The sequence below is a fragment of the Orcinus orca genome, chromosome 1 (assembly GCF_937001465.1).
Source record: "Orcinus orca chromosome 1, mOrcOrc1.1, whole genome shotgun sequence".
NCBI classification, from domain to species: domain Eukaryota; kingdom Metazoa; phylum Chordata; class Mammalia; order Artiodactyla; family Delphinidae; genus Orcinus; species Orcinus orca.
The window spans coordinates 105,591,562-105,617,398 of record NC_064559.1 but is presented as its reverse complement, the minus strand read 5'-3'; the positions used below and the strand labels follow the sequence as shown (position 1 = coordinate 105,617,398).

The 25,837-nt window shown below is 38.7% G+C and overlaps 2 protein-coding genes across 6 annotated transcripts in view; one reads left to right on the top strand and one right to left on the bottom strand.

Moving 5' to 3' along the window:
* The window catches only part of LOC101289054 (Golgi pH regulator), a 42,450-nt gene extending 25,797 nt beyond the window's left edge, over positions 1 to 16,653 (top strand). The window contains exons 8-15 of one of the 2 annotated variants that reach the window (XM_033416615.2): positions 1,265 to 1,374; positions 3,368 to 3,456; positions 4,387 to 4,479; positions 11,013 to 11,108; positions 12,205 to 12,331; positions 12,755 to 12,844; positions 13,774 to 13,839; positions 13,976 to 14,115. In XM_033416615.2, the coding sequence (XP_033272506.2) occupies positions 1,265 to 1,374; positions 3,368 to 3,456; positions 4,387 to 4,479; positions 11,013 to 11,108; positions 12,205 to 12,331; positions 12,755 to 12,844; positions 13,774 to 13,799 (631 nt within the window). In that variant the 3' untranslated portion in view covers positions 13,800 to 13,839; positions 13,976 to 14,115. Of the gene's footprint in view, positions 1 to 1,264; positions 1,375 to 3,367; positions 3,457 to 4,386; positions 4,480 to 11,012; positions 11,109 to 12,204; positions 12,332 to 12,754; positions 12,845 to 13,773; positions 13,840 to 13,975 lie in introns of both variants that reach the window. The other variant, XM_004285799.4, reaches the window with a different exon arrangement.
* Positions 15,250 to 25,837, bottom strand: part of PDZK1 (PDZ domain containing 1) — a 46,190-nt gene continuing 35,602 nt past the window's right edge. For all 4 annotated transcript variants that reach the window (XM_049710895.1, XM_033416612.2, XM_033416613.2 and 1 more), the window contains 4 exons: positions 23,813 to 24,009; positions 18,314 to 18,538; positions 17,350 to 17,640; positions 15,250 to 15,736 (listed from right to left, as the gene is read on the bottom strand). In XM_049710895.1, the coding sequence (XP_049566852.1) occupies positions 15,683 to 15,736; positions 17,350 to 17,640; positions 18,314 to 18,538; positions 23,813 to 24,009 (767 nt within the window). In that variant the 3' untranslated portion in view covers positions 15,250 to 15,682. The remainder of the gene's footprint in view (positions 15,737 to 17,349; positions 17,641 to 18,313; positions 18,539 to 23,812; positions 24,010 to 25,837) is intronic.

The window sequence follows — 25,837 nt, the reverse complement described above, 5'->3', positions numbered from 1 at the left end:
CATGGTAGGTTGATGTAAATGAGTGGGATAGAACCTCTTCCCTTTTGCTCCAGCTTTCCCAACTATGAAAATAGGAAAACTAAGACTTATGAGTCTCGCCAAGTCAAAATCTCCCTAGGTCTGAGCCTCTTCTTGGCTGTTCTACATCTTCCAATAATGCTGAGTTACGGTGCACATGCGTAATTAAAGGAAAACGCAGAAGGAGCTAATACAACTTGGGAGCTATATTCCATTTACTCAGTATCGCGGTAAAGGTCATTTTAAGGAGGAAACAATTAAGTCAGTGTGGCTAACACACTTAATATTCTTTATTGTTAATATCATTTTAGCCAATGGCTTAAAGAATTTAGCCCACAAAAATACCATTTGGTATTTGGTACAATTGGTTCCATTTGTATTGGTCCTAACCATGAATACCAATGCTGCTTCTTTATCCTTACCACTTCTATCTCTTGTCATCCTTTTGAGGTTAACCTTGAGTTAAAGTTTTCTTTAGTTCTACAACTCTTTTTATTAGACTCATTCTGGTTTACTTTAAGCCTGTAGGCCTTGGCCTATTGTACTCTTCAAGAAGCCATTTATGCACAAATGCTCTATTTTTCCTCACAAGGACCCTATTCTATGTGGTGGGCTGGAACATGCCAGCAGCCACCACTGAGGCAGTAGGTCCTTCCACAGACTGACAGGACAAGAGGAAGGACAAGTTTTCCATTGATTTATTCGGTAGTAGGGGGAGACTGTCATTAAAGGGAGAATGGTGTTTTAGAAGAGGCCAGGTTTATGTGATTTTCCGAGGTTTTTGTTTGTTTGTTTGTTTTTCTTTTGTCTGCTTTTAAAAAGGAAAGAAAAAAACATTTATTGAGTTCCTGCCCTGTACCTGATCCTTTAGCTAGGCATGTTAGCTATTGTTTTATTTTGTTTTTAAATGATAATGGTAATAATTAAATATATTATTTCATTGATCTTCACAATCATCCAGAGATGAGGAAATGAAAACTCTAAGGTCTCACAGTTTCCAAGTTGTAGAGGCAGTCCTCAAATTTATTGCCTACTCCAATTCTGTGCTCCTTCACCTATTCCACATTCCTTCTGGGAGTGTATGCTTTTCCCTCAGTTGTAAGCGGTGGAAAAGTGGGACTCCAGAATTTGAATCCTTCCCTGAACAGCTCAGCAAATGAAAGGAGCAGTTATGAGACTGGAAAGCAGATGAGAATGGAGTACAAGGGTCCATGCTTCCTTGCTGAGGTTTTATATTTTATTTCAGGATGGCAATGACACGGAGGACTATGTTCCAGAAGGGGGAGGTGCATAACAAACCATCAGGATTCTGGGGAATGATAAAGAGTGTTACCACTTCAGCACCAGGAAGTGAAAGTATCCTTTATCCCTCTGCTTGATTCTTTTTCTCAACTCTGGACCAAGGGCAGAAGAAAAAATAGTATTTGGATATTCTCTTCTAAGATACCTGACTGCAACAGAGTTCAGCTGGCCAGGGCTGGGCTTAGGAAATACAATGTGTACAGTCATCTTCCCAACAGCCATAGAAGATCATAAAATAATAAAACCATTGTCTTTGAACTGAAGGGGTCCTAACATGTCAGTCTTTCCATTTTACAGATGAGAAAATAGACCCAGAGAAGTTGTCACACAGTGGCTTGTGGCAAAGATAAGACCAGAACTGTGGTCTCCTTAGTTCTTTCCACTACACTATTGTATTTCCCACCTCTGAAACACCACCACAAAACAATGCCTCCCCCAGATGGATGGTTTGTATATGAGATTGTAAGGGCCCATTTCTAAAGCAGTCAGTTTTAGAAACAAACAAATTTTAAGCAGCTCTGTATCTCCAGTGACTTTTTGGTTTAAAGAATCAAGGAGATTGGGATAATGGACTTGTCTTGGCCCAGCTGGTTGCAGTGTTAAACTGATTCCCAAATTGAGTAACCAGATGTCTTTGTGGCTACCAGGTTATTAAGCTGGAATTTGGGGTGGGGGACTAGAGGTAAAATAGCATATTCCTGCTTCATTCTCTGGCCTGAGGAAGAACAGATTCCCCTGTGCCTCAATTGGAGAAAAAGAATGTAACCTATTCTTGCTATAAATTATGATATATCTTTCTGGTGTGAAATGCAGGTAAGAATTGGAAAAAGAAAAAGAAAAAAAAGTAGGATGACCACAGGAGAGAGAAAAAAAAGATGACTTTAAATTCATTTCTCATCTCCTATTTCCAGCAGAGTGCTAAGGGATAAAATGATGAGCAGAGGATAGCCTCTCTCCTCAAGGAGCTTACTGCCTAATCATGGAAGAGCCAAACGTGTAACTCATTAAACCACATTATTCAGTGGCCTGGACCATGCCAACAGCAGCCAGTACTGAGGAAGGAGCTGAAGGGCATTTGCTGATTTGGGTAATAGTCGAAAACTCACAGAGAGGAGGGAGGATTTGGATTAAAGCCAATGCTTCTGTTTTAGAAAGGGCTGTCTTTACTATTTTTATTACTTAAAAATTCATAAAAGCCAAAGTTTAGGTTTAAGCTATCTTAGCAACACTAAGTCAAGTCAAAGAAGTATTGGGATTATTTAAGATCTCTGAGTCCTTTCCTAAATGGAGAGGATAATCACACGACCTCACTGAGTTCTTCGAAAGTGGCATAGCGTAATGGAAAGAGCAGGCCTTGGAGTAAGGCAGATCTGACTTTGCTTCCATGCCTATCAGCTGTGTGACTTTGAGCAAGTTATTTGACTCTCTGAGCTTTACTTTCCTTATCTGCAAAATGGATAATAACACCTATCTCATGGGATTGTTGTAAATAATAGAAGATAATATCGTAAAGAACTAAAGAAGGTAATGTCTATAAATCCCAGCCTGTATTAGAACTCAGTAAACATTAGTTCCCTTCCCTAACATTGTATTTATTCAGATATTTCAGGAGAAAACTTTGCTATATTATAGGTGTTTTTCTTACTATGTAACATTGTATTTATTCAGATATTTCAGGAGAAAACTTTGCTATATTATAGGTGTTTTTCTTACTATGTAACCTTTTGAGATTCCAAAGATTACATTTGACTTAATCTAACTAGATAAAGCAAAAATAAACAGAACCATCTCTCTGAGCCACTTGAGCTAGTGAGAAACTGAGTGGTAGGTGTTTGGTGGTGACGCTCTTGATGGAAAAGCTTTTATACACCTGTGTCTGAGGTTGGAAAAATTGTTCTAAAGTAGTACTGCTGGCTATAAGCAGGAAATTGAAACTATGGGCAGTTCCTAGGACCCACTGTAGAAGAAACCAAAAGCATATGCTTTCTTTATTGCTGTTCCTTGAAACTTCTATGTGATTTAAACCTTGATGCCCATTTTGTGCCAGATCTTACTCTTATTCAACAGGAAGTGGATGCTTTGGAAGAACTAAGCAGACAGCTTTTTCTGGAAACGGCTGATCTATATGCTACCAAGGTACAGAGCAAGGAACCTGAAGTGTGGTTTTTACTAATATGATAGAAGAGAGAACAAGACTAAATAGCTTTTTAGCATCCTCTATGGCCAAGCCATGTAAGAGGCACCTCATAACTTCAATATCAGCCACGAAGCACTGATGGCTGCACTCTTTGTGACATTGCTCCTACCAGTAGCAAAACCCTTAATGGAACACTCTCAAAAATAGAAATTAGTGGGATAGTCAGAAGAGGCTTTTAGTCATCTAGGAAGGTGGCACACACCACTTCCTACTGATGATCCAGGATCAAGAGGGTAGCTCCTATGGTAGCTCCTCTGTTTTTTGTTCTCTTGCAAGTTAATAATAGTGTAAGAGCAGTAAGACACCCATCTGCCATGGTCTAGCCCTATTTTAACGGATCCAGATCAAGAAGGAACCTAACTACAAGAAGTAACTTTCCTTTGTACACCTAAAATGCAATGTAATTTAAATATGCAAAATCTATTAGTTAAGGTTGTTCAAACTATTTTAATCCTTTTTGAGGATTACTTCACAGGAATAGCCATGTAGGATAGAGGTGAACATAGGCTTTGAAGACAGATAGACCTGAGCCTAGCTTCCCTTACTCACTAGCTCTACAACCTTAAGCAAGTTATTTAACCTCTCTAAGCCTCTGTTTTCTCATCTGTAAAATTAAAGAGAACATATCTCATAAGAGTTGTTATGAAGATTAAAGTAGATAATGCATGTAAGGTGTTTATCCTAATTTCTGGCTTAAAGTAATCATTCAATAAATTTTTCCCACTACTACTATTACTGTTATTTTAATATTATTATCATGTGTGGTTTTAATTCTTAGCCTGAACAGTGATTCATAGAGGCAGGAATTTTGTGGAATATAAATGTAATTTTGCTGAGACTAACCATGTTTTGTGTTTGTTTTCCCTCAGGAGAGAATAGAATACTCCAAAACTTTCAAGGGGAAATATTTTAATTTTCTGGGTTACTTTTTCTCTATTTACTGTGTTTGGAAAATTTTCATGGTAAGTATTTTATTTTTAATTGTCAGGATTTAGGTGATTTTCCCTGGTAATGGCAGAGAGAGAAAATTGAGTTCGGTTGAGGCATTGAACTAAACTCCAAATCCAGTTGAGTCAGTAGAAAATGTGATCTTTCACATCTCTGAGCCTCATTTTTTCATCCTCTCCTTTTTGGGTCACCTAGAAGAGGGAGGTGGCATTTTTCTTCTGTCAGAAATCATGAATAAGTTCTTAGATTATGAAATATATGAAGAGTGAATATTGAAGTTTCTTATTTTACACCCTGCTTTCCATATTACGCATGAGTACGTGATTGTATATAACGCAATTCCTACCTTCAGCTCAGAATAGAAACCACCTGTCCTTTTTAATAATCTGTATATACCCAAAAAAGTAAATTCTAAAACATATTTCTACAGATAAATTCATCTTCTGTGCTTACAGCTCTTATTCTTTTGTGGCTCTCCCTTAACGCTCTATTCTTTATGTGCATTTTATGTACTGCATTATTTGTCTTTACTTGTGACTCATCTGCAGGTATTAATGGATTTCAGTGTGATTATAGAAAAGGCTGATTTGACGTTCTAGTTCGGTGACTTTCCCACTGGGGCTGTGCTTGCACAAAGAGGAGCTTTGTCAGCTTGTTAGTTAATTTTGATCAGTGTAGATGAATGGAGGATTCTGGATTTAACAGATCTAATGTTATAATAAATTGATGCTAATACCCATTCAGATGACATTTTTAAATCTTGATTCATTCAGTGGGAGAGGATAAATGAAGATAGTGTATTCAATTAACTAAGCTACTAAAGGCTTTTCCTGAGATGCAGCCTTTAGGAGAGCATAACATTTTTAACAGCTTTATTGAGATGTAATTGACATTCAACAAACTGTACATATTTAAAGTATACAATTTGGTAAATTTTGATATATATATATATATATACCTGTGCAACAGTCATCACCACAATCAGGATAGAGAACACATCCATCATCACTTCCAAAAGTTTCCTCAGGCCCCTTTGTAATGCCTATTACTTTTTTTTTTTTTTTTTTTTTTTTTGCGGTACGTGGACCTCTCGCTGTTGGGGCCTCTAACTGTAGGGGCCTCTGCCGTTGCGGAGCACAGGCTCCAGATGCACAGGCTCAGCGGCCATGGCTCATGGGCCCAGCCTCTCCGCGGCATGTGGGATCTTCCCGGACCGGGGCACGAACCCGTGTGCCCTGCATCGGCAGGCGGACTCTCAACCACTGCGCCACCAGGGAAGCCCTCTATTCCTTTTTATTGATGAGTAGTGTTCCACTGTATGGATGTGCCACAATTTGTTTATCTGTTCGCCTGCTGATCGATATTTGTTTGTTTTCAATTTGGGGATATTACAATAAAGCTGCTGTGAACATTTATGTACAAGTCTGTATTTGGACATATGCTCTCTTTTCTCTTGGGAGAAAGCATTTAAGTGTAGAATGGCTGGATCATATGGCAGATGTATGTTTGACTTTTGAAGAAACAGCCAAACTTTTCCAAAGAGGTTGCACCATTTTATATTCCCACCTGCAGTGTTTGAGGGTTTCAGTTATTCCACATCCTCACCAACATTGTGTAGTCAGTCTTTTTAATCTTAGATGTTTTAATAAGTATGAGGTGGTATTGAATCATTTTAATTTGCATTTTCCTAATGTCTAATGATGTTGAACAACTTTTTATGTGCCTTTTTGCCACCTGTATATCCTCTCTGGCAATGTATCTAGTCAAATTTTTTTGCCAATTTTTTAATTAGGTTGTTTTCTTTTTTTCTGGGTTTGAGAGTTTTTCAATATAGTCTGGAAGCCTTTTATCAAATACGTGATTTTCAGATATTTTCTCCCAGTCAGTGGCTTGGCTTTTCATTCTCTTAGCAGTGTCTTTCGAAAACCAGAAATTCTTCACTTTGATGAAGTCCTATTTATCTTTTTTTTTCCTACTATGGATTATGCTTTTGGTGTTGTATCTAAGAAATCTTTGTCTAGGGCTTCCCTGGTGGCGCAGTGGTTGAGAGTCTGCCTGCCGATGCAGGGGACGCGGGTTCGTGCCCTGGTCCGGGAAGATCCCACATGCCACGGAGCGGCTGGGCCCGTGAGCCATGGCCGCTGAGCCTGCACATCTGGAGCCTGTGCTCCGCAACAGGAGAGGCTGCAACAGTGAGAGGCCCGCATACCGCCAAAAAAAAAAAAAAAAAATTTGTCTAAAGATTTGTCACAAAGATTTTTTTCATATGTTTTCTTCTAGAAATTTTATAGTTTTAGGTTTTACATTTAGGTCTGTGATCCATCTTGAGTTAATTTTCTAATATGATATTGGAGTATGAATCCAAGTTCATTTTTTTCATATAGATAGCCAATTGTTCTAGCACCATTTGTTGAAAAGAGTATCCTTTCTCCATTGAGGTGATTTTGCAATTTTGTCAAAAACTAATTGACCATATGTGTGTGGGTCTGTTTCTGTACTCTCTTTTTTTCTATTGAGATTTATATGTATCTTATATATTTACTTCTGCCCATACCACACTGTCTTGATCAATGAGTTTTCCAATTCATGAGCATGGTACAACTCTTCATTTATTTAGATCTTCTTTAGTTTCTCTCAACAGTGTTTTATAGTTTTTATTACTCTTTTTTTATTTTATTTTATTTATTTATTTTTGGCTGCATTGTGTCTTCGTTGCTGCACACGGGTTTTCTCTAGTTGTGGCAAGCAGGGGCCACTCCTTGTTGCAGTGCGCGGGCCTCTCACTGCGGTGGCCTCCCCTGTTGCAGAGCATGGGATCCAGGCCCGTGGGCTTCAGTAGTTGTGGCTCGTGGGCTCTAGAGCACAGGGTCTGTAGTTGTGGCGAACGGGCCCGGCTGCTCCGCGGCATGTGGGATCTTCCCGGGCCAGGGCTTGAACCCGTGTCCCCTGAGTTGGCAGGTGGATTCTCAACCACTGCACCACCAGGGAAGCCCTTATAGTTTTTAGTGTACAAAACTTTCATCAGACTTATCTCTTAAGTATTTAATTTTTTGATGCTATTATAAATGAAAATGTTTTTATAATTTTAATTTCCAAGTGTTACTAGTATATAGATATACAATTGATTCTTGTATATTGATCTTATATTCTGCAACCTCGCTAAACTCCCTTATTATTTCTAGAAGCTTTGTATAAATTTCGTAGGATTTTTCTACATAAACAATTCCATCCTACCTTTCTTCTGATCCTCCTCCCCCAGCCTTACTGCACTGACCAAAGCCTCCAGTTACAGAGTTAAATAGAGTAGTCATCCTGATCTTAGGGGGAAAGCATCCAGTCTTACACCATTAAGTATGATGTTAGCTGTTGGTTTTTCCTAGGTGCCCTTTATCAGGCTGAGGAATTTTCTTTTATTCATAGTTTCTTGAGTGTTTTTAATCATGAAAGCATGTTTGATTTTGTCAGATGCTTTTCTGCATCTATTGAGATGATCATATGGTTTTTCTTTTTTAGTCTGCTAATATAGTGTTACATTACTTTTTGAATATTAAACTGACCTTGCATTCCTGCAGTAAACTTTACTTGGCCATGATGTATTATCCTTTTTATATTTTGTTAGATTTAATTTACTAAAATTTTGTTAAGAATTTGTGCATCTATGTTTATGAGGAATACCAGAATGTAGTTTTCTTGTTAATGTCTTTGTTTGGTGTAGGTGTCTAACCTTAGAGAATAAGTTGAGAAGTATTTCTTTCTCTTCTAATTAGCAGAAGAGTTTGCGTGGAATTGTTATTTCTTTCTTAAATGTTTGGTGGATTTCATCAGCCATCTAGACCTGGAGTTTTCTTTGCAGAGAGTTTTTTAACTACAAATATAATTTCTTTAATATTTATAAAGTTTATTCAGGGTTATCTATTTCTTCTTGAGTGAACTTTTGTACTTGTGTCTTACAAAGAATTTATCCATTTTTATTAAAGTTGTCAAATTTATTGGCATAAGATTGTTCATAGTATTCTCTTATTATCCTTTTAATATTTATAAAGTCTGTAATGATGTCACCTCTCATTCTCTTTTTATTTAACAGCTTTATTGAGATATAATTCACATGCAATACAATTCACCCATTTAGTGTACAATTCAATGGTTTTTAATATTCACAAAGTGTGTAACCATCAACACAATCAATTTTTATCACCCCAAAAAGAAATCCCATACTCACTAGCAGTCATTCCCTATTTCTCCCCCAGCCTCAGGCAGCCACTAATCTATTGATACTTTCTGTCTCTATAAATTTCCCTATTCTGGACATTTCATGTAAATGGAATCATACAATGTGATCTTTTGTGATTGGCTTCTTCACAAAATGTTTTCAATGTTCATCTATGTGGTAGCCTCTATCAGTACTTCATTCCTTTTTATGACTGAGTAATATTTATTTCCTTATATGGATATACCACATTAATTTAAATTATCCACTTATCAGTTGATGGACATTTGAGTTGTTTCCACTTTTTGTCCACTGTAAATAATGCTATTGTGAGCATTCATGTATAAGTTTTTATGTGGACAGATGTTTCATTTCTCTTAGGTAGATACCTGTAGGGGTAGAATTGCTGGGTTATACACTAACTATATGTTTAACCTTCTAATAAACTGCCAAACTAGCAGGCTGTTTTCTAAAGCATCTGTACCAGTTTACATTCCTGCCAGCAATGTGTGATGGTTGCAATTTCTCCACATCCTCTCCAACACTTATTATCTATCTTTTTAATTATAATAATTTTAGTGGATGTGAATTGATATCTCTCTAATTCTTGATATTGATAATGTGTGTCTTTTCTCTTTTTTTCTGATCAGTCTCGATAGAAGTTTATCAATCTTATTGAACTTTTCAAAGAACCAGCATCTGGGTTAATTGATTTTTCTCTGTTGTTTTTCTGGTTTTTACTATTATTTCTCTTCTGCTTTTTGGGGGTCTTCTTTTTCTAATTTCTTAAAGTGGAAGCTAAGATCATTGGTTTGAAACCTTTTTTTTAATATAGGTGTCTTAATGCTATAAATTTCTTGCTAAGCACTATTTTAGTTGCGTCTCACAAAATGCAACTTTTTTGATGTTTATTTTTATTTTCATTCAGTTCAAAATACTTTCTGATTTCCTTTTTGATTTCTTTGACTTGTGGGTTAGAAGTATGTTATAAAATATTTGGGGATCATCTGAATATCTTTCTGTAACTGCTTTCTAATTTAATTTCATGTGATCTGCGAATATACTTTGAATCTTTTTAAATTTATTGAGACTTGTTTTCTGACCCAGAATATGGCTAACCATGGTTAATGTTCTATGTACACTTGAATAGAATGTGTATTCTACTCCTGTTGGGTGGAATGGCTTGCAAGTGTCAATTAGGTCAAGTTGGTTGATAGTATTGTTAAAGTTTTCTGTACTCTTACTGATTTTCTGATTACTTAATTACTGAGAGAGGGGTGTTGAAATTTCCACCTATTGTTGTGGATTTGCCTTTTTTTAAATTCTATCACTTTTTTGCTTCATGTAGGTCATGTAGGGTCATTATGTGCCCCTTGTTGAAATGATTCTTTTATTCTTATGAAATGACCCTTTTATTTTTTGCTATGAAATCTACTTTGTCTCATATTAATATAGACATTCCAGCTTTCTTTTGATTAGCGTTAGCATAATATATCTTTTTCCATACTTTTACTTTTAACCTATTTGTATCTTTATATTTAAAGTGGGTTTCTTGTAAGCAACTTGCTTTTTTATCTAATCTGGTGCTCTCTGCCATTTAATTGTCATATTTGGACCAGGAGTCAGCCATCTATAGCCCACAGGCCAAATCCAGCCACCACGTGCTTTTATTTTAAAAGTTTTATTGGAACACAGCCAAGCCCATTTATCTACATATTGTCTGTAGCTACAGTTTTATGACAGTGGCAGAGTCTGCCAACCCCTGGTTTAGACCATTTATATTTAATGTGATTATTGATATGGTTGAGTTTAAAACAACCATGTTGCTGTATGTTTTTATTCATCTCATGTGTTCTTTTTTCCCCTTTTTCCTTTTTTTCTTCCTTCTTTTGGATTAATTGGGTATTTTTTGTAATTCCATTTGATCTTCTTTGTTGGCTTGTCAGCTATAACTCTATTTTTGTTGTTTTAGTGATTGCTGTTAGAGCTGTCAGAAAATAACCACAGGGAATTACCCTGGAATTCCTTGATTCTCTTACCCTGAGTTCGTCTACCAAAATGTTTCCTTGCTGGATCCTATTAAATTAATTTGTATATGTCATAGCCTTATTCCCCTTTAGACTCTACAGAAAAGAAAGATAGTGTAGATAGGGACTTTTGTTTGCCTATGTGTGAATAGCCAAAATAGATTTCTTATATATGATTTAGATTGAGAGTAGAATTGCATTTTTAGGAATATCTACCTGTAAGGTACATTTGGTGATTAATTCATTATTTTGAATCATTTTTTTAAATGGTGATTATTGAGATACTCTAATGTAAAGGTCTGTGTCTCTGCAGGCAACCATTAATATCGTTTTTGACCGAGTTGGGAAAACTGATCCAGTCACAAGAGGCATTGAGATCACTGTGAATTATCTGGGCATCCAATTTGATGTAAGAGTTGTATCAAAATCCTTATTTCTTATGTTTCTTTCTATTTTATCTGCTCTAAATAACAATTCTTTAGATTCTAACTCCTTATTCTAGGTACTTGCTTCTGCTTTCATTATTCTCACTCTCCTCTATATTTTGGTGTATTCCTATGGCAAATTCATAAAGGGCATAAAACCATAAGTAACAACTGGCAATTATTATTGTCATGGATAGTGATTATCTCTGTAGTTCCTCCTCTTCTTCTCTAGCAGCTACCACTCACCAGCTTCTCCGTAACAAATATTCAAATTCTCCTTTCTGTGATACTTGATGACATCTTCAAACATAACTCACCTTTGATTCCTCTGGTAGAAAATTAAATACTAATTAGTGTTTTCGTGTTAGAACTGAAATGATTTCTGCTATAAAAAATTAACTGTATCAATTAATTCATGTGGGTTTTGAGCTAAAAGTGTTAACTGTCACCTGTGCACAAAGGTTTTTTTAATCATCTTTCTACGTGTTTTATAATACTACTGTTATTAAACACATTCTTGTCCCAATTTAAGTTTAATGTCTTTATTTGTAGAATAGTATATTTTCCAGGTATATATATAGCCAGTGATTCTAGCTGATTAGCACTTTGATAATAAGACCAATGTCATGTTCTTAGTCCCTATGAGTGCCATTTAGCTGTGCTAAATGGCTATGTGCCATTTAGCTGGCCACAGACTGCATGCTACCCCCAGCCAGCCATCCCAGCTGGACATGCCCCTCATAGCTGGATAAAATGAAAATACACCAGAGCAAATTGAGTGCCAGTCCTTGAGAAACAGCTCAAAGCACACATTTTTTTGATGATAGATCAATAGTGTATCTTTTTCATGTGAAGGAGCATGGCATCTTTCCTTCAAGTAGTGTATAAATTATACGGTAAAGTATGCTTCACTCTTTATTCACATGTGTTTTCCTCTTTTACACTTTTTTACTGGGGTGAGTTTTTAGAAATGCCCTTATCAGTGCTTTGAGGCTAGCTGCTGTGTGTGTATATGTATTCCATCTATAACTCATCTATATACGTACTTCACATTTCATAATTCTGAATAACATCTCTTAGATGTTAGCAACGCAGCTCCCCCTCAGATGCTTTTCAGCCCTGAATCAAGCACAGGGTATCACAGCTGCCTCTCACTCTGAAGCAATCCAAGAGGAGAAGAAAGTATCATCATGTGATTCAGATGAAGGTCAGCTATTTCCTAGACTATAGCTGAGAATGTCTACATATTCTTTTATTATAAGAAGAAAAGTTTCTTATAGTTTTGGGTGATCAGAGAACTGTCATTCAGGTATTAAAATTATCAGGCTGCTATTTAGTTTCCTTTTAATTCATGCTTTTCACTTGAAGCTGTGTTATTAGCTTTGTGTTTCTTCTGGTTATTAGAGTTATTTTCATCACTTCATTGCACTTGCTTTCTTCTGGCCTTAAGTTTTAAGTCTGCTAGTTAAGATATCCACTGCAGTCTTCCTGTACATATTTTCGCTGCCACTTACTTGCTAATGAAGTTCCCTCTCACAGCTACGTAAGTGATAAGAATGCATCTTCTTAGCTTTCCCATCTCTCTGAACAGAGATTTAACAAATATTTTTCCTTCCTATTGTGTTCACAGGTGAAGTTCTGGTCCCAACACATTTCCTTCATTCTGGTTGGAATAATCATTGTCACATCTATCAGAGGACTGCTGATCACTCTTACCAAGGTAGGTTGTATCACAGAGTTTAAAAGTACTAATTTAATTACATGTGGCACTGTGAGATGATTTTACCTAATTAACATTTCTGCCTTCTGAGATCTTAAACAACAGTCGCAAATATTTAAAAGACATACAACAGAGTAAAAGAAAAAGTTAAACTAATACATGAGTTGATGATGATGTATTTACATCATACACCAATCAGATAAGTACAGTTAGTTACCAAAGGTCATAGAATGAAGTCACAGTCTGTTTCATTCACTGATATGTCACCAGCATCTCGAACAGAACGTGGCACATGGTAGGTGCTGAGCAGGTATTTGGAATGAATAAATGAGATAGTATTTGAGGGTAGAAGAATAACTGTGAGAGTTGCTTGTAAGGAGGATATGGAAGTAGGAGAAGCAGAATGTTCAGCTGTTTTCTGATCAGCATAGGAAGGCTTCATGGAGCTGGAAGGTAAATCCTCTCTGTCAGAAGAGGTAAGGATTTCAAAATCCAAGAATTGTTTGAATGAAAGGAGAGAAGAGGTTGGGAGGGAAGAAGGGATCACCAAGCATCTAGCACAATTTTAGGAAGAGCTCAGGAGCCTAGTAACAATTTCAAGGGCTTGGAGTGGCCTGGACTAATTTGTTTTAATGACTTATAATGATGTTAAAATCATATGTATCACATAGTTTCTGATAAGGTGGAATCCTTTCATGTTATAATACCTAAAACCACCAACTTACCCATATGGGAAAAGTATAACTGGATCCTTTTGGGGCAGTCTATTTAAATATCTTATTTATAGCCTTAATCATATGAATGGTTCTATACAGGATTGTGGCATGGAAGAGACATTTTCAATTAAATGTTAACTGTACTACTTAATGTTTTTGACACAGGAATCTAGCAGTACTATATAAATTCATCTCTCCTCCCTTTCTTGACAGTTCTTTTATGCCATATCCAGCAGTAAGTCCTCCAATGTCATTGTCCTGCTATTAGCACAGATAATGGTAAGTTTAATGAACTAGCTTTATGTGCACAGCTGTAAAATGCCAGAAATGTGCTCTATACTTTTAAATATTTTAACAATGTCCTGGGACTCGTCTGTCACTACATTCAGAGGGACTTGATTAATCTGACTTGCAGGGCATGTACTTCGTCTCCTCTGTGCTGCTGATCCGAATGAGCATGCCCCTGGAGTACCGCACCATAGTCACCGAGGTCCTTGGAGAGCTACAGTTCAACTTCTATCACCGTTGGTTTGATGTCATCTTCCTGGTCAGTGCTCTCTCCAGCATACTCTTCCTCTATTTGGCCCACAAACAGGCACCAGAGAAGCATATGACACCTTGAACTCATGCCTATTATAGACTGCTACAGGCCAGTGGTGTCAGAATTTGGATATAAGAGGGAAAAAATGGAGGGGACCGGGGCCTAACATTTTTTAAACAAACAAAATGTTGTGGTAGGATATTCTACCTCCAGCTTACACCTGCCTCCTCAGATGATACTGTAATCATGAGTAGCATCAGCTACTCATGATCACAGAAATGAGAGAGAGAAGTAACTCAAGCTAGTACTCAGCCAAGAGCACCCTGTTTGGGTTTGAGGCTGGCGCAGTATGCCGGGTGGTGGGACTGGACAGAGCCAAGAAACTAAGGGGAGAAAAGACACTGGAATTCTGGGCTAAGAGAGAGCTAAGGTAGCTGGGCCAAACACATGGGCCAAACACATGAGATTCTGTTCACGTCAAGGAACACATGGAGAAGGTTATAACGTTCCCTTGAGGTTGACTATCATTAAAATCAGAGATTGTTAACACTTTGGACTTAGCATCATTTTATCAAGGATAGCTTGGTTAAAAAGTTATGCTTGTGTGATCTAATATGAATTGGCATCCCACCCTTCCTCCCCAGCCCCTGTCCCCTTAAAATAACCAAGAGGTTATCTGTCCTGGGGAAGGAGTGGTCTGCAACTGAACTAGAGTCTACCAAGAGAGACTTCAAAGTATGTCATTTTTCTTGATTTCCTTTCAACTTATTATTTAAAAGTGAATTACTCTAAATTCAAGTCAGTGATGATATCTCATTTTTTCTTTTCATCTGCCCCTCGTGCTGTGGGGTAAAACAATGAATAACTGTTAACTGGAATAAGTCACTTTCTTATCCTACGACTCAATTTCTTCATCTGTAAAAGGAAGCTGTTGGAAAATTTGTAGAACACTCAGATATGCAATTTAAGAAAATCCTGAATTTTATTACCAGGAAGTCTCTTTTTATTACTAAGATCTTATTCTGAGTTTTATTGTGTTTTGTGTTTCTAGAGGCAACATGAAGGTTAAAGCATAAAAAGTTTACCAAAAACAAAAGCACTATTAAGGTTACATCAGCTAACAGGCAAAATTTAAGCATACTCAAAAGGCATTTTTAATGGCATTTATTTTAGCAACAACAACATTCTTACAAAGGATAATTTTAATAGGCTTATCTACTCAGGTACTTTAGTTAGCAGTTCTCACACATACAAATTTATAAATCATCTTTGGTGCTCTAGGAACCTACAGAAGAGATAACAGCATACAGAGAAATGTAGTTAAGTTGAAGCTTGAAAGAAATCAAATGAAAAGCATCTGGCTCCTGCCTTAACTTTTCCTAAGTTGACCATAAATAAGCTATCTGCAGTAGCCGCCCCTAAAACAGATGACAACAGAAGACAATCACACATTGACAAACTGGTTTCCAGAGGAGTTCTTCTCTAACAGAGACAGTAAACCGGTGGTAGCTCATTCCTTAGGAAAGGATTCCTATTAAATACCCAGAAACAGCTATCAGCCAAAGCTATTGCTTGTTCTCATCACATCTCTGTATCTTCAGAATTGGAAGAAGAATGAGAGGCTGTACTGTGGGCCTGTTCAAAAGAAAACAAAGGATCTATAAGTGGTAAGAGTGTGAACATCAGGAGATGGATGATCTATTCTAGAGTTGCATGACTTAAATCAGGGAGTAGAGTCACTCACTAGAAGCCAGGTGACCTGAATTCTATACTTGGCTTTGTTTCAAGTTTGCTGTTTGACACTAACATATTTCTTAATGTCCATATATATATATAATTTCTTTTCTATAAAGTTAGCATAGTACTATAATGACTTCCTATAGCGTTATTACAGAATTTTTTAAAGACACCTAGAATACAAGGTCAATGGCTATCATGTATGCTGTGGTCTGCAAGTCTGTATCTCCCTAAAATGGGTGAGTTGAAATCCTGTTCCCCAGGGTGATGTTATTAGGAGGTAGGGCCTTTGGGAGGTGATTAGGTCATGAAGGCAGATCTCTCATGATTGAGATTAGTGCCCTCATAAAAGAGGCCTCCCGGAACTCCGCAGCCCCTTCTTCCATGTGAAGGCGTGGCCAAAGTCAGCAGTCTGCAACCTGGAAGAAGTCCTTCACCAGACACTGAATCTGTCAGTGCCGTGATCTTGGACTTCCCAGCCTCGAGAACTGTGAGAAATAAATGTCTGTTGTTTATAAGCCAACCTGCCTATGCTATTTTGTTTAGCAGCCCAAACAGACTAAGACAGCATGTATTCATTAAAAATGAGTATTTGTTGGGCTTCCCTGGTGGTGCAGTGGTTGAGAGTCCGCCTGCCGATGCAGGAGACATGGGTTCGTGCCCCGGTCCGGGAAGATCCCACGTGCCGCGGAGCGGCTGGACCCGTGAGCCATGGCCGCTGAGCCTGCGCGTCTGGAGCCTGTGCTCCGCAAGTGGCCACGTACCACAAAAAAAAAAAAAAAAAAAAACCCAAAAAATGAGTATTTGTTTTTTATATTACCAATCAATAGAAATAATGTAACAGAAAGAATATAAAACTTTTAGAGTCTTGGCTTTGCCATACATTTTCTTTATGAACTTAGGTCAGTTTACTTTTGGACCTCAAGTTCACCTGTGAAAAGAAATTGAGACTTACCAAGGAATTTATCTAATCCAAATACATACGGAATAATGCTTACTCTTCCCCAGTAATAAAACTTGAATATCTGCCAATTATTTTAAAAACAATACTGTCACTAACCACCACCATTCATTTTCATGCTTACCATGAAGCAGGCACTGCTCAAAGCACTTTAACAGTCTTAATTAATATAATCCTGATAACAATCTGACAAATTATCCTTGTTTTATAGGTGGGCAAACTGAGGCATGGAGAATAAATCCATTTACCCAAGGCTGATAAATGGTAGATCCAGAATTTGTACATAAATAGTCTGAGTCAGTTTCTTCTGGTGGTTCCCATTATAATTTTGATAAGTTACCGTCAACTCCATGCTATGAAAAATAAGATGTTTGCTGTTCTTATACCATCTCCTCTCTGCCACGATAAATAAATTTGCTAGTTCTCGTTACACTGTCATTTTCTAGTATTTTAGGAAATCTGTGGTAAACATAGACACATGGTGCACTTATTAAGGACTTTACCGGACTCTGGTTAGTTAGATCAGTAAAAGAAATGCATCACCACTCACTCGTTCTTTTGCCGTGTGCGAGTCTTGCTCTGCTTCCTCCAGCGTTCCTTCTTCAGGATCACGGGTGTCATCCAGTGGATTAGCCATGGAGGAAATGATAGGGATTTTCTTAGCCTGGAAATAATCATAGGCCTTCTTTCCACAGACTAAGAGTATGACATTCTTGCCACTGCTCTGGATTCTGTCCACCACCTTCTCATAGGGCTCATCCAGTACGTTCACTCCATTCACTTCAATGATGACATCCTCATCCTCTAGCCCAGCCAGGTCAGCAGGGCCACCCTTCTGTACCTGTGGGCAGAGGTTCTGAGTTATCACTTCCAAACACAGATAACAGAATGTTAGACTAGCTATTCTTCAGAGGAGAGATGAGGACATTGAGAATTTATTCTTAATCATGTTATTATTTCTCCTTGAGGTAGAGAAGTTGAGAATGGTGCTCTATTACTTTTCTCCTTATGAAAGCTACAACTTCTGTACTCAAATGAGTAGTGTCACAGTGGTTGAAGATCATATGTCTTCTGGGTTGAAGGCATTAGATTTCATAGGTCTGCCTTCTTTGTTCCCAACTTGAGAGCTGTAGAGATAGCCTCCTCACTGTCAGTCCCTGCAGGGTAGGGGCATTATGCCAAATGCACAGAAGCAAACAAGTATCACTCCCAGAATCATTAGTGACGGTCACCACAGTCATGTCAACTCACTCTGTTTACAGTATTTGATTTGAAAGTATCTATAGAGACAATTAGGTGGAACAGATGTTTAAGAAATGAAAGATGTGAGCTTAGGATGTACTAGTACCTATCTTAAAGGGTACAAGACCATAACAGCATTTATTTGAACCCACGTGAGACCCTCAGTGTAAGCCTTCCATGTAACCTTTTTACTGAGCCATCAGTGAGTGGGAGAAACTGGGACTTTCCTAATTGTGACTGTTTGTTGGGCTGCCGGAACCAGATCACCATACCTCTTTGACGAATGAGCCTGGCTGACCCCGAATCGCATTTAAGTGAAAGCCATAGCCATCTTCACCCTTGACCAGCCTGCAGAGTTTAGGCTTATGATCTGCTACTTCCTCTGTAGTATCTGGGCTTGAGACCTCCAGAGGGGCAGGAGTAGGAACTGGAGCCTCCTTGACAGACCCATTAGGCAGTTCTTGATTTTGATAGTAGAGTAATGGAGAAAAGCCAGCCTTTTGAAAATAAAGGGGAAAAAAAAACCCATTAATTGTTAAGTATGGGAAGTTACACTTTATTAAATGTGCTGGTTTAATTTATAAGGTATCCTCCATGTTCCACTCCTCTTCCAGATACATCTGGCTGTGGGCTGTAAAATTTCTCTACTACCCCAAACAGAAAAGGTATAAAGGAAGATTGAGCTTGGTTATAGAGTAATGAGTGTAAACGTGTAAACAAATGTAAATATATATAAAATAAAAGCAGTATAGAATGTTGTACAAGGATCCAAAAGTAAGTCTAACAGAACTGCCAGTTTATTCTGATTCCATGATAGTGAGCGAGTCACTGAACAAACCATAGGCAATCTCCCTGTTAGGAGATTATAGACCTTGAGTGACTTGCCCGGTACCTCATGCAGAGCAGGTTCACCTGGCCCTTCCCCTTCAATAAGATGGTCTTCAGAACTCTTCAGAGCTCCTTAAACACATTAGAGAAAGTGAAACATGAGACTTCATTTTTACCACTATTTGAATTACACGCAGTAATTAATTGAGGGAGCGGGTAGAGGAGGTTGGCAATCATGTGATCACATATGGTAACAAAAGCCAATTCCAACCATTTGCTACTTGCTTCTCCCCCTCCCCCTCCAGTCCTGTATCTGCTGTACTCAATTTATTTTACTATTTATTATTGTAACCATTAGCTGACACTTCTGTTAAGCCAGACTCCTCACTATCTTTAAATACTTCTAATCCATCTCAACTCCCAGACCATCCATGTGAAGAAGGCAGTGATGGTCTCAAATATAAAAGAGGCATAGAACAGGAAACATATGACTGGTTTGTGTTACAGAATGAAGAGTTTAGCTGAGTGTGGGTTTTAGTTGAGAGAATTAAAAGGGTATATTTGGGTATAGTAAGATCTTGGATCAGTAGTTAAATTATTGCCCACAAGCATCCAGGACATTTGTTAGGCAATGAGTAGAAAATCAAGCAATTGAAGGTGAGTACATGTGCTCTGCCCCAAATCATACTGTTCAGCAACCTGGATAAAACTGGATTTGGGGTCCTGGTATCATCTGTCTTACTAACCCCAAGACCACATCTTCCTTTCTTATCAAGAGAAGCACCAGCACAGAACCTGCTAGTTACCTAATTCAGCTAACTTCAGACCTTTCAATGATATACTTGCAAATCTTCCCACATTTCTTTCTCTTTAAAATGTGGAAAATTGGAGGCTTCCCTGGTGGCACAGTGGTTAAGAATCTGCCTGCCAATGCAGGGGACACGGGTTCAAGCTCTGGTCCAGGAAGATCCCACATGCTGCGGAGCAACTAAGCCCGTGCGCCACAACTACTGAGCCCTTGTGCCACGACTACTGAAGCCCACGTGCCTAGAGCCCGTGCTCTGCGACAAGAGAAGCCACCGCAATGAGAAGCCCATGCCCAACAGCAAAGAGTATCCCTGCTGGCCACAACTAGAGAAAGCCCACGTGCAGCAATGAAGACCCAATGCAACCAAAACTAAAAATAAGTAAATAAATTTATAATTTAAAAAAATGTGGAAAATTGGGACTACCCTGGTGGCACAGTGGTTAAGAATCCGCCTGCCAAATAGAACTACCATATGACCCAGCAATCCCACTACTGGGCATATACCCTGAGAAAACCATAATTCAAAAAGAGTCATGGACCAAAATGTTCATTGCAGCTCTATTTACAATAGCCAGGAGAAGGAAACAACCTAAGTGTCCATCATCGGATGAATGGATAAAGAAGATGTGGCACATATATACAATGGGATATTACCCAGCCATAAAAAGAAATGAAATTGAGCTATTTGTAATGAGGTGGATGGACCTAGAGTCTGTCATACAGAGTGAAGTAAGTCAGAAAGAGAAAGACAAATACCGTATGCTAACACATATATGGAATTTAAGAAAAAAAATGTCATGAAGAACCTAGGGGCAAGACAGGAATAAAGACACAGACCTACTAGAGAATGGACTTGAGGATATGGGGAGGGGGAAGGGTAAGCTGTAACAAAGTGAGAGAGTGACATGGACATATATACACTACCAAACGTAAAATAGACAGCTAGTGGGAAGCAGCTGCATAGCACAGGGAGATCAGCTCCGTGCTTTGTGACCACCTAGAGGGGTGGGATAGGGAGGGTGGGAGGGAGGGAGACGCAAGAGGGAAGAGATATGGGAACATATGTATATGTATAACTGATTCACTTTGTTATAAAGCAGAAACTAACACACAATTGTAAAGCAATTATACTCCAATAAAGATGTTAAAAAAAAAAAAACAGAATCCGCCTGCCAATGCAGGGGACATAGGTTCAATCCCTGGTCCGGGAAGATCCCACATGCCGTGGAACAACTAAGCCCATGCGCCACAACTACAGAGCCTACCTTCTAGAGCCCGCAAGCCACAACTACTGAAGCCCATGTGCTTAGAGCCCGTGCTCTGCAACAAGAGAAGCCACCGCAATGAGAAGCCTGCGCACCACAATGAAGAGTAGCCCCTGCTCGCCGCAGCTATAGAAAGCCCGTGCACAGCAACAAAGACCCAATGCAGCCAAAGATAAATTTAAAAAATAAAATAGAATGTGGAAAATTGTCAAAGTGACTCATCACATGCAAAAATACCACTGATGTCACTACCCAAACAAGCAAATCAACTGTATCTGACAGTAGCAGCTAATCTTGAGGCAGAGGACAGTAACATTAAACACTTAATGAGTTTTTACTCATTCTTCACTCAAATATTTGGGTGTCTAGTATGTTCCAGGAACTGTTTTAGGTGTTTGTTTTATTCACTGATATATATCAAAGATCCAACCACCTCCCACCTACCCATCTATGGAACTTACTTTGGGGTGGAGGCGGTAGTGAAGACGGAGGAAGAAGATGGCAACAAGCATCTTTTTAGGTCCAATTTCTCTCATATTAACCAAAACATTAAAATTATAGTTCAGTCATGCTGTCATAAGTTTAGGAGGCATTGACAAGGACTTGATGCCAGAATTCCCTTAACAACAGCTACAGCAGTGACCTGACTTCTGCTTGATTTTTTCCACCAACTGGGAGCTCCCTGCTCCGCAGAGCTTGTTCCTGGGAGCTTCAGTTGTCCTTAAGCCAAAAGCTAGCTCCCTGTGCCTTCTCTATTTGGTCAAGCTGTGCCCCATAGAACACCTCAAAAATAAGTCTACTTCCTGCACATAATAGCCTTCCAAATTCATTAGATAGATTAGATAGATAGATATAGATAGATAGATAGATAGATATAACATTTTTTAAATCCATTCATCTGTCAGTGGACACGGGTTGATTACATCTTTTGGCTATTGTGACTTAATTTGTGGCCTAACATATTGTCTATTCTGGAGAATATCCCTTGTGCACTTGAGAAGAATGTGTATTCTGTTGTTGGATAGAGCGTATGTCTGTTAGATCTAGCTGGTTTGTGTTGTTCAAGTCCTCTAGTTCCTTACTTCTGTCTGGTTTTTCTATCCAGTATTGAGAGTGGGATATTGAAGTCTCCAACTATTATTGTAGAACTGTATTTCTCTTTTCAATTTTGTCAATTTTTGCTTCATACATTTTCCCAGCTTTAATGAAGTATAATTGACAAATTGTATATATTCAAGGTGTACACATGATGAGTTGCTAGACATATACATTGCGAAATGATTACCACAATCAAGTTAAATTAACACATCCATCACCTTACATAGTTACCATTTAGCCTTTCAAATTCTTGAAGCTGTTCTTTCTTCCCCAAAGTCTATGCTTATTCAAGCGAAATATTCACGTAGTGTCTTACGAAACCTCTGCCCTGTTTACCTTTCTTGACACTGGCCTTAAAGTGAGGTTTTCAGAACTGGACACAATGTTGATTTAACAAACATTTATATGTGCCAGGCATTATTCTGAATGCTCCAAATATTAACTCATTTAACACTCATAGCCACCCTTCACTGTAGTTATGCCCATTTTACAACGAAAGAAACAGGCACAGGGAGGGTAACTTACCCAAGATTACATTACTGGTAATTTCAGCTATAGTCTGACCAACTCAGTACAGTAATACTACCATCTCCAGAAGCTAAGTGTCAATTAATGTAACCTTAAGTTGCATTTTTTGGATAGGGGCAGAGTGTCATCAAGACAAGTGTCTTGACGTATCTAATCAAAACGTTGTGCTGGGAGGGATTATGGCATAATAAAACCTGCATTCACACACCAGCTTCAGTCTGCTAAGCTGTGTGACTTTTGCCAATCATCACTTAGTCTAAGTTCCATTTTTTTCATCTAAAAAGGAGGCTAGGGGGCTTCCCTGGTGGCGCAGTGGTTGAGAGTCCGCCTGCTGATTCAGGGGACACGGGTTCGTGCCCCGGTCCGGGAAGATCCCACATGCCGCGGAGCGGCTGGGCCCGTGAGCCACGGCTGCTGAGCCTGCATGTCCGTAGCCTGTGCTCCGCAACGGGAGAGGCCACAACAGTAAGAGGCCCGCCCATGTACCGCAAAAATAAATAAATAAATAAATAAACAAACAAACAAAAAGGAGGCTAGTACTACCACCACCTCTCATAATATTCCTCCCTCTATATCACTTATACACCTTTGGATGCTTCTATTATTGCATATCACATAGAACAAGTTCATCTTTGTTCATTTTTGTGACCAACACCCAGCAAGGCAGATGGTGCCTTAGGAGGCCCCCAAACGTCTGCTAAGCTAGAGTGAACCTCAGTTCTTGTGACAAAACTGTTATAAAAACCTTAAAATGTGCAGATAATAGCTGTTGTGATTAGAGGAAATAAGGTTAGTTTGACACCAGTTGGTCTTGGTGAATCTGTGTTTCTACTCCCTTGCTAAGGGCTTATAAACTGTTTAATAATCCTTTCTAGGCTTTTACACGGGATTGATAGAATGTATTGGTCTATAGTTTAAAATCCAATTATTCCCTATTTGGGAAAGTTAGGGCTACATCTGCTTATTTCCAGGCTATTGTTCATAGGTTTTTCCCAGGTCACCAAGAGAGATTCTGCAGTTATATTTGCAAATTCTTTCAAAATCTTGAATCTAAGGACTTAAAACTCATGTACCAATCACTTGGCATTCTCTTATCTCTACCAATTTGAGCTTCAATGCAGCCTTTATGATGATTTTATGCCCCTTCCAGTATGAAGATCAAAGTGGTAACTTAGCCAAAGTTTGAGGGCATGACTGAATGGACCCAACCTTAATTCATGAATATGTGGCCTTGTATTACTTACCAGTTTATATATGTTTTCCGTCTCTTTGTCCACCACCAACAGTGAAGTCTGGTCTCCACCCTTTTTAATCATTTCCACCACACTGTCATGATCGAGGGACTCCACAGACTCGCCGTTGACAGCAACCACCAGGTCATTGTTCTTCAAGCCAGCCTTCTCTGCCGGACTTCCGGAATCTATGTCCTTAACGATTTGACCTACTCACCCCCACCAAAAAAATTAATAAAATTATCAGAAAGACCACTAAAAAACAAACTGAGGGATTTCTGCTGGAACCTAAGGCCCTTATAAAATAGATATAAAAGGCATGCTGAGTACAACTCCTGTCCTTCCCACTGGCACCCTAGGATGTCTATACACATCCTATCCAGCCTCATTCTTTGGTCAGAACTCATTCCAAGAACAAACCCAGCCATTAATAATGAAAGGGTTTTAAAGAATGTTGTTACTAAAACATTCTAAAAGTGTTTGGGATTCAATCTTAACAAAATAGCATGCTCAGCAGTAAGAAGGGTCAGCAAAGTCCCAGGAAGTCAGTGTGCATACTCGTATCTGTACATCTTATGTAGAAGTTGCCGTGAAGAAAAAAGGGGGAAGGGAAGAATGATGAAAAAAACCAAAGAATTCAGACCCTAGGAAACCCATGCTGGCATTTTCGTAGCAGTTGGGCAAATTCAGTTGTGAATGCGTTTGTGTGTGGACGCCACAAGGATGTGTCTTTAGCCTTATTCTCGTGACTTAAACTATCTTCACCAGATGCCTCCAGATCTCTCACACTTTTTTTTTGTCCTTCATTCAATTTTAACAAGCTCCAGTTTCACTTTTCCAGCTAGCTGCTTGGCATCTCCAACTGGATATCCCATAGATTCCTCCAATGTAATGTATTCAAACCAAAAATCATCTTGGCCTGTCTCCCTCATCTTGGTCACCTGTTAGTGGGAGCACCATCTCCCCAGGCACTGACACTTCGCAACTGATTTTTCCTCAGCATCCACTCCCCATGTCTAATCAGCCAAGTCCTTCAGTGCTACCTTAATATTTTTATACATCTCCTCTTCTCGAGTCCTAGATCCTCTACCTGAAATTCTACCTAAACTGCCACGGCACCTTACCAGTTGCTCTCCCTGTCCTTAATGCTCCCCTTCTCCAATGCAGACCTGCCTCCAGATTCATCCTGATGCAATGTCTGACCGAGTCACTCCCCAGGGCAACAGCATGAACATGGGCTTTGGAACTAAACAGACCTGAATTTGATCCTAGCTGTACCACAACTAACTGTTTGACCTTATAGAAATTATCCTATCTTCTTCAGGTCCTCAATTTCAGCAATTCTTGAAGAATTATTAGGAGTAATTGAGATGTGTAAAGCTCCCGAGACACTGTAGGCTTAATTTTTCTTCTCTCTCACACTGTTCAAAAAACATTTAACTCCCCACTGACTATAGAAACAAGTCCAAACTCCTCAACACGCACTAAAGGTCCATCATTTCTCGCCGACCAAGCTTTCTAACTTGGTTTTCTGTGCTACACGTTAGATGCCAGTAAAACTGTGCCTGTGTTTTCCTGCTCTATTCACACAATCCTGTCTTCATGGACTGGCCTTCCTGTCCCCACTCCATCAGCTTGCCCAAATTCTATTCATACTACGAAGCCTGAGCTCAAGTGCTGCCTTTACTAAGAGGCCTCCCAGTACATTTTTAGTGAGAAAAACTTGCTCCAACATTGAATCTCCACAGTATTTTATCTGCCCTGTATTAAGGCGCTTCTTACCATCTACCTTCAGTTATGGACACACATGTCTTATCTCCTCTACTAAACAAGAGGCTTCTTGACTGAAGAATTCTTGTCTGATTCACTTGATATTCTCAAGGGCCCTGAGAATACATTTTTACATTATATGAACCAAATTAATGTTTCATAAATTAATATAAATATATGATTAAAAGAAAATAGCAACTTCTGGGTGAATAACAGTTCACATGGCCTGAACCTACATTTTTTTAATGTGTTCAGCTTCTGTAGGAG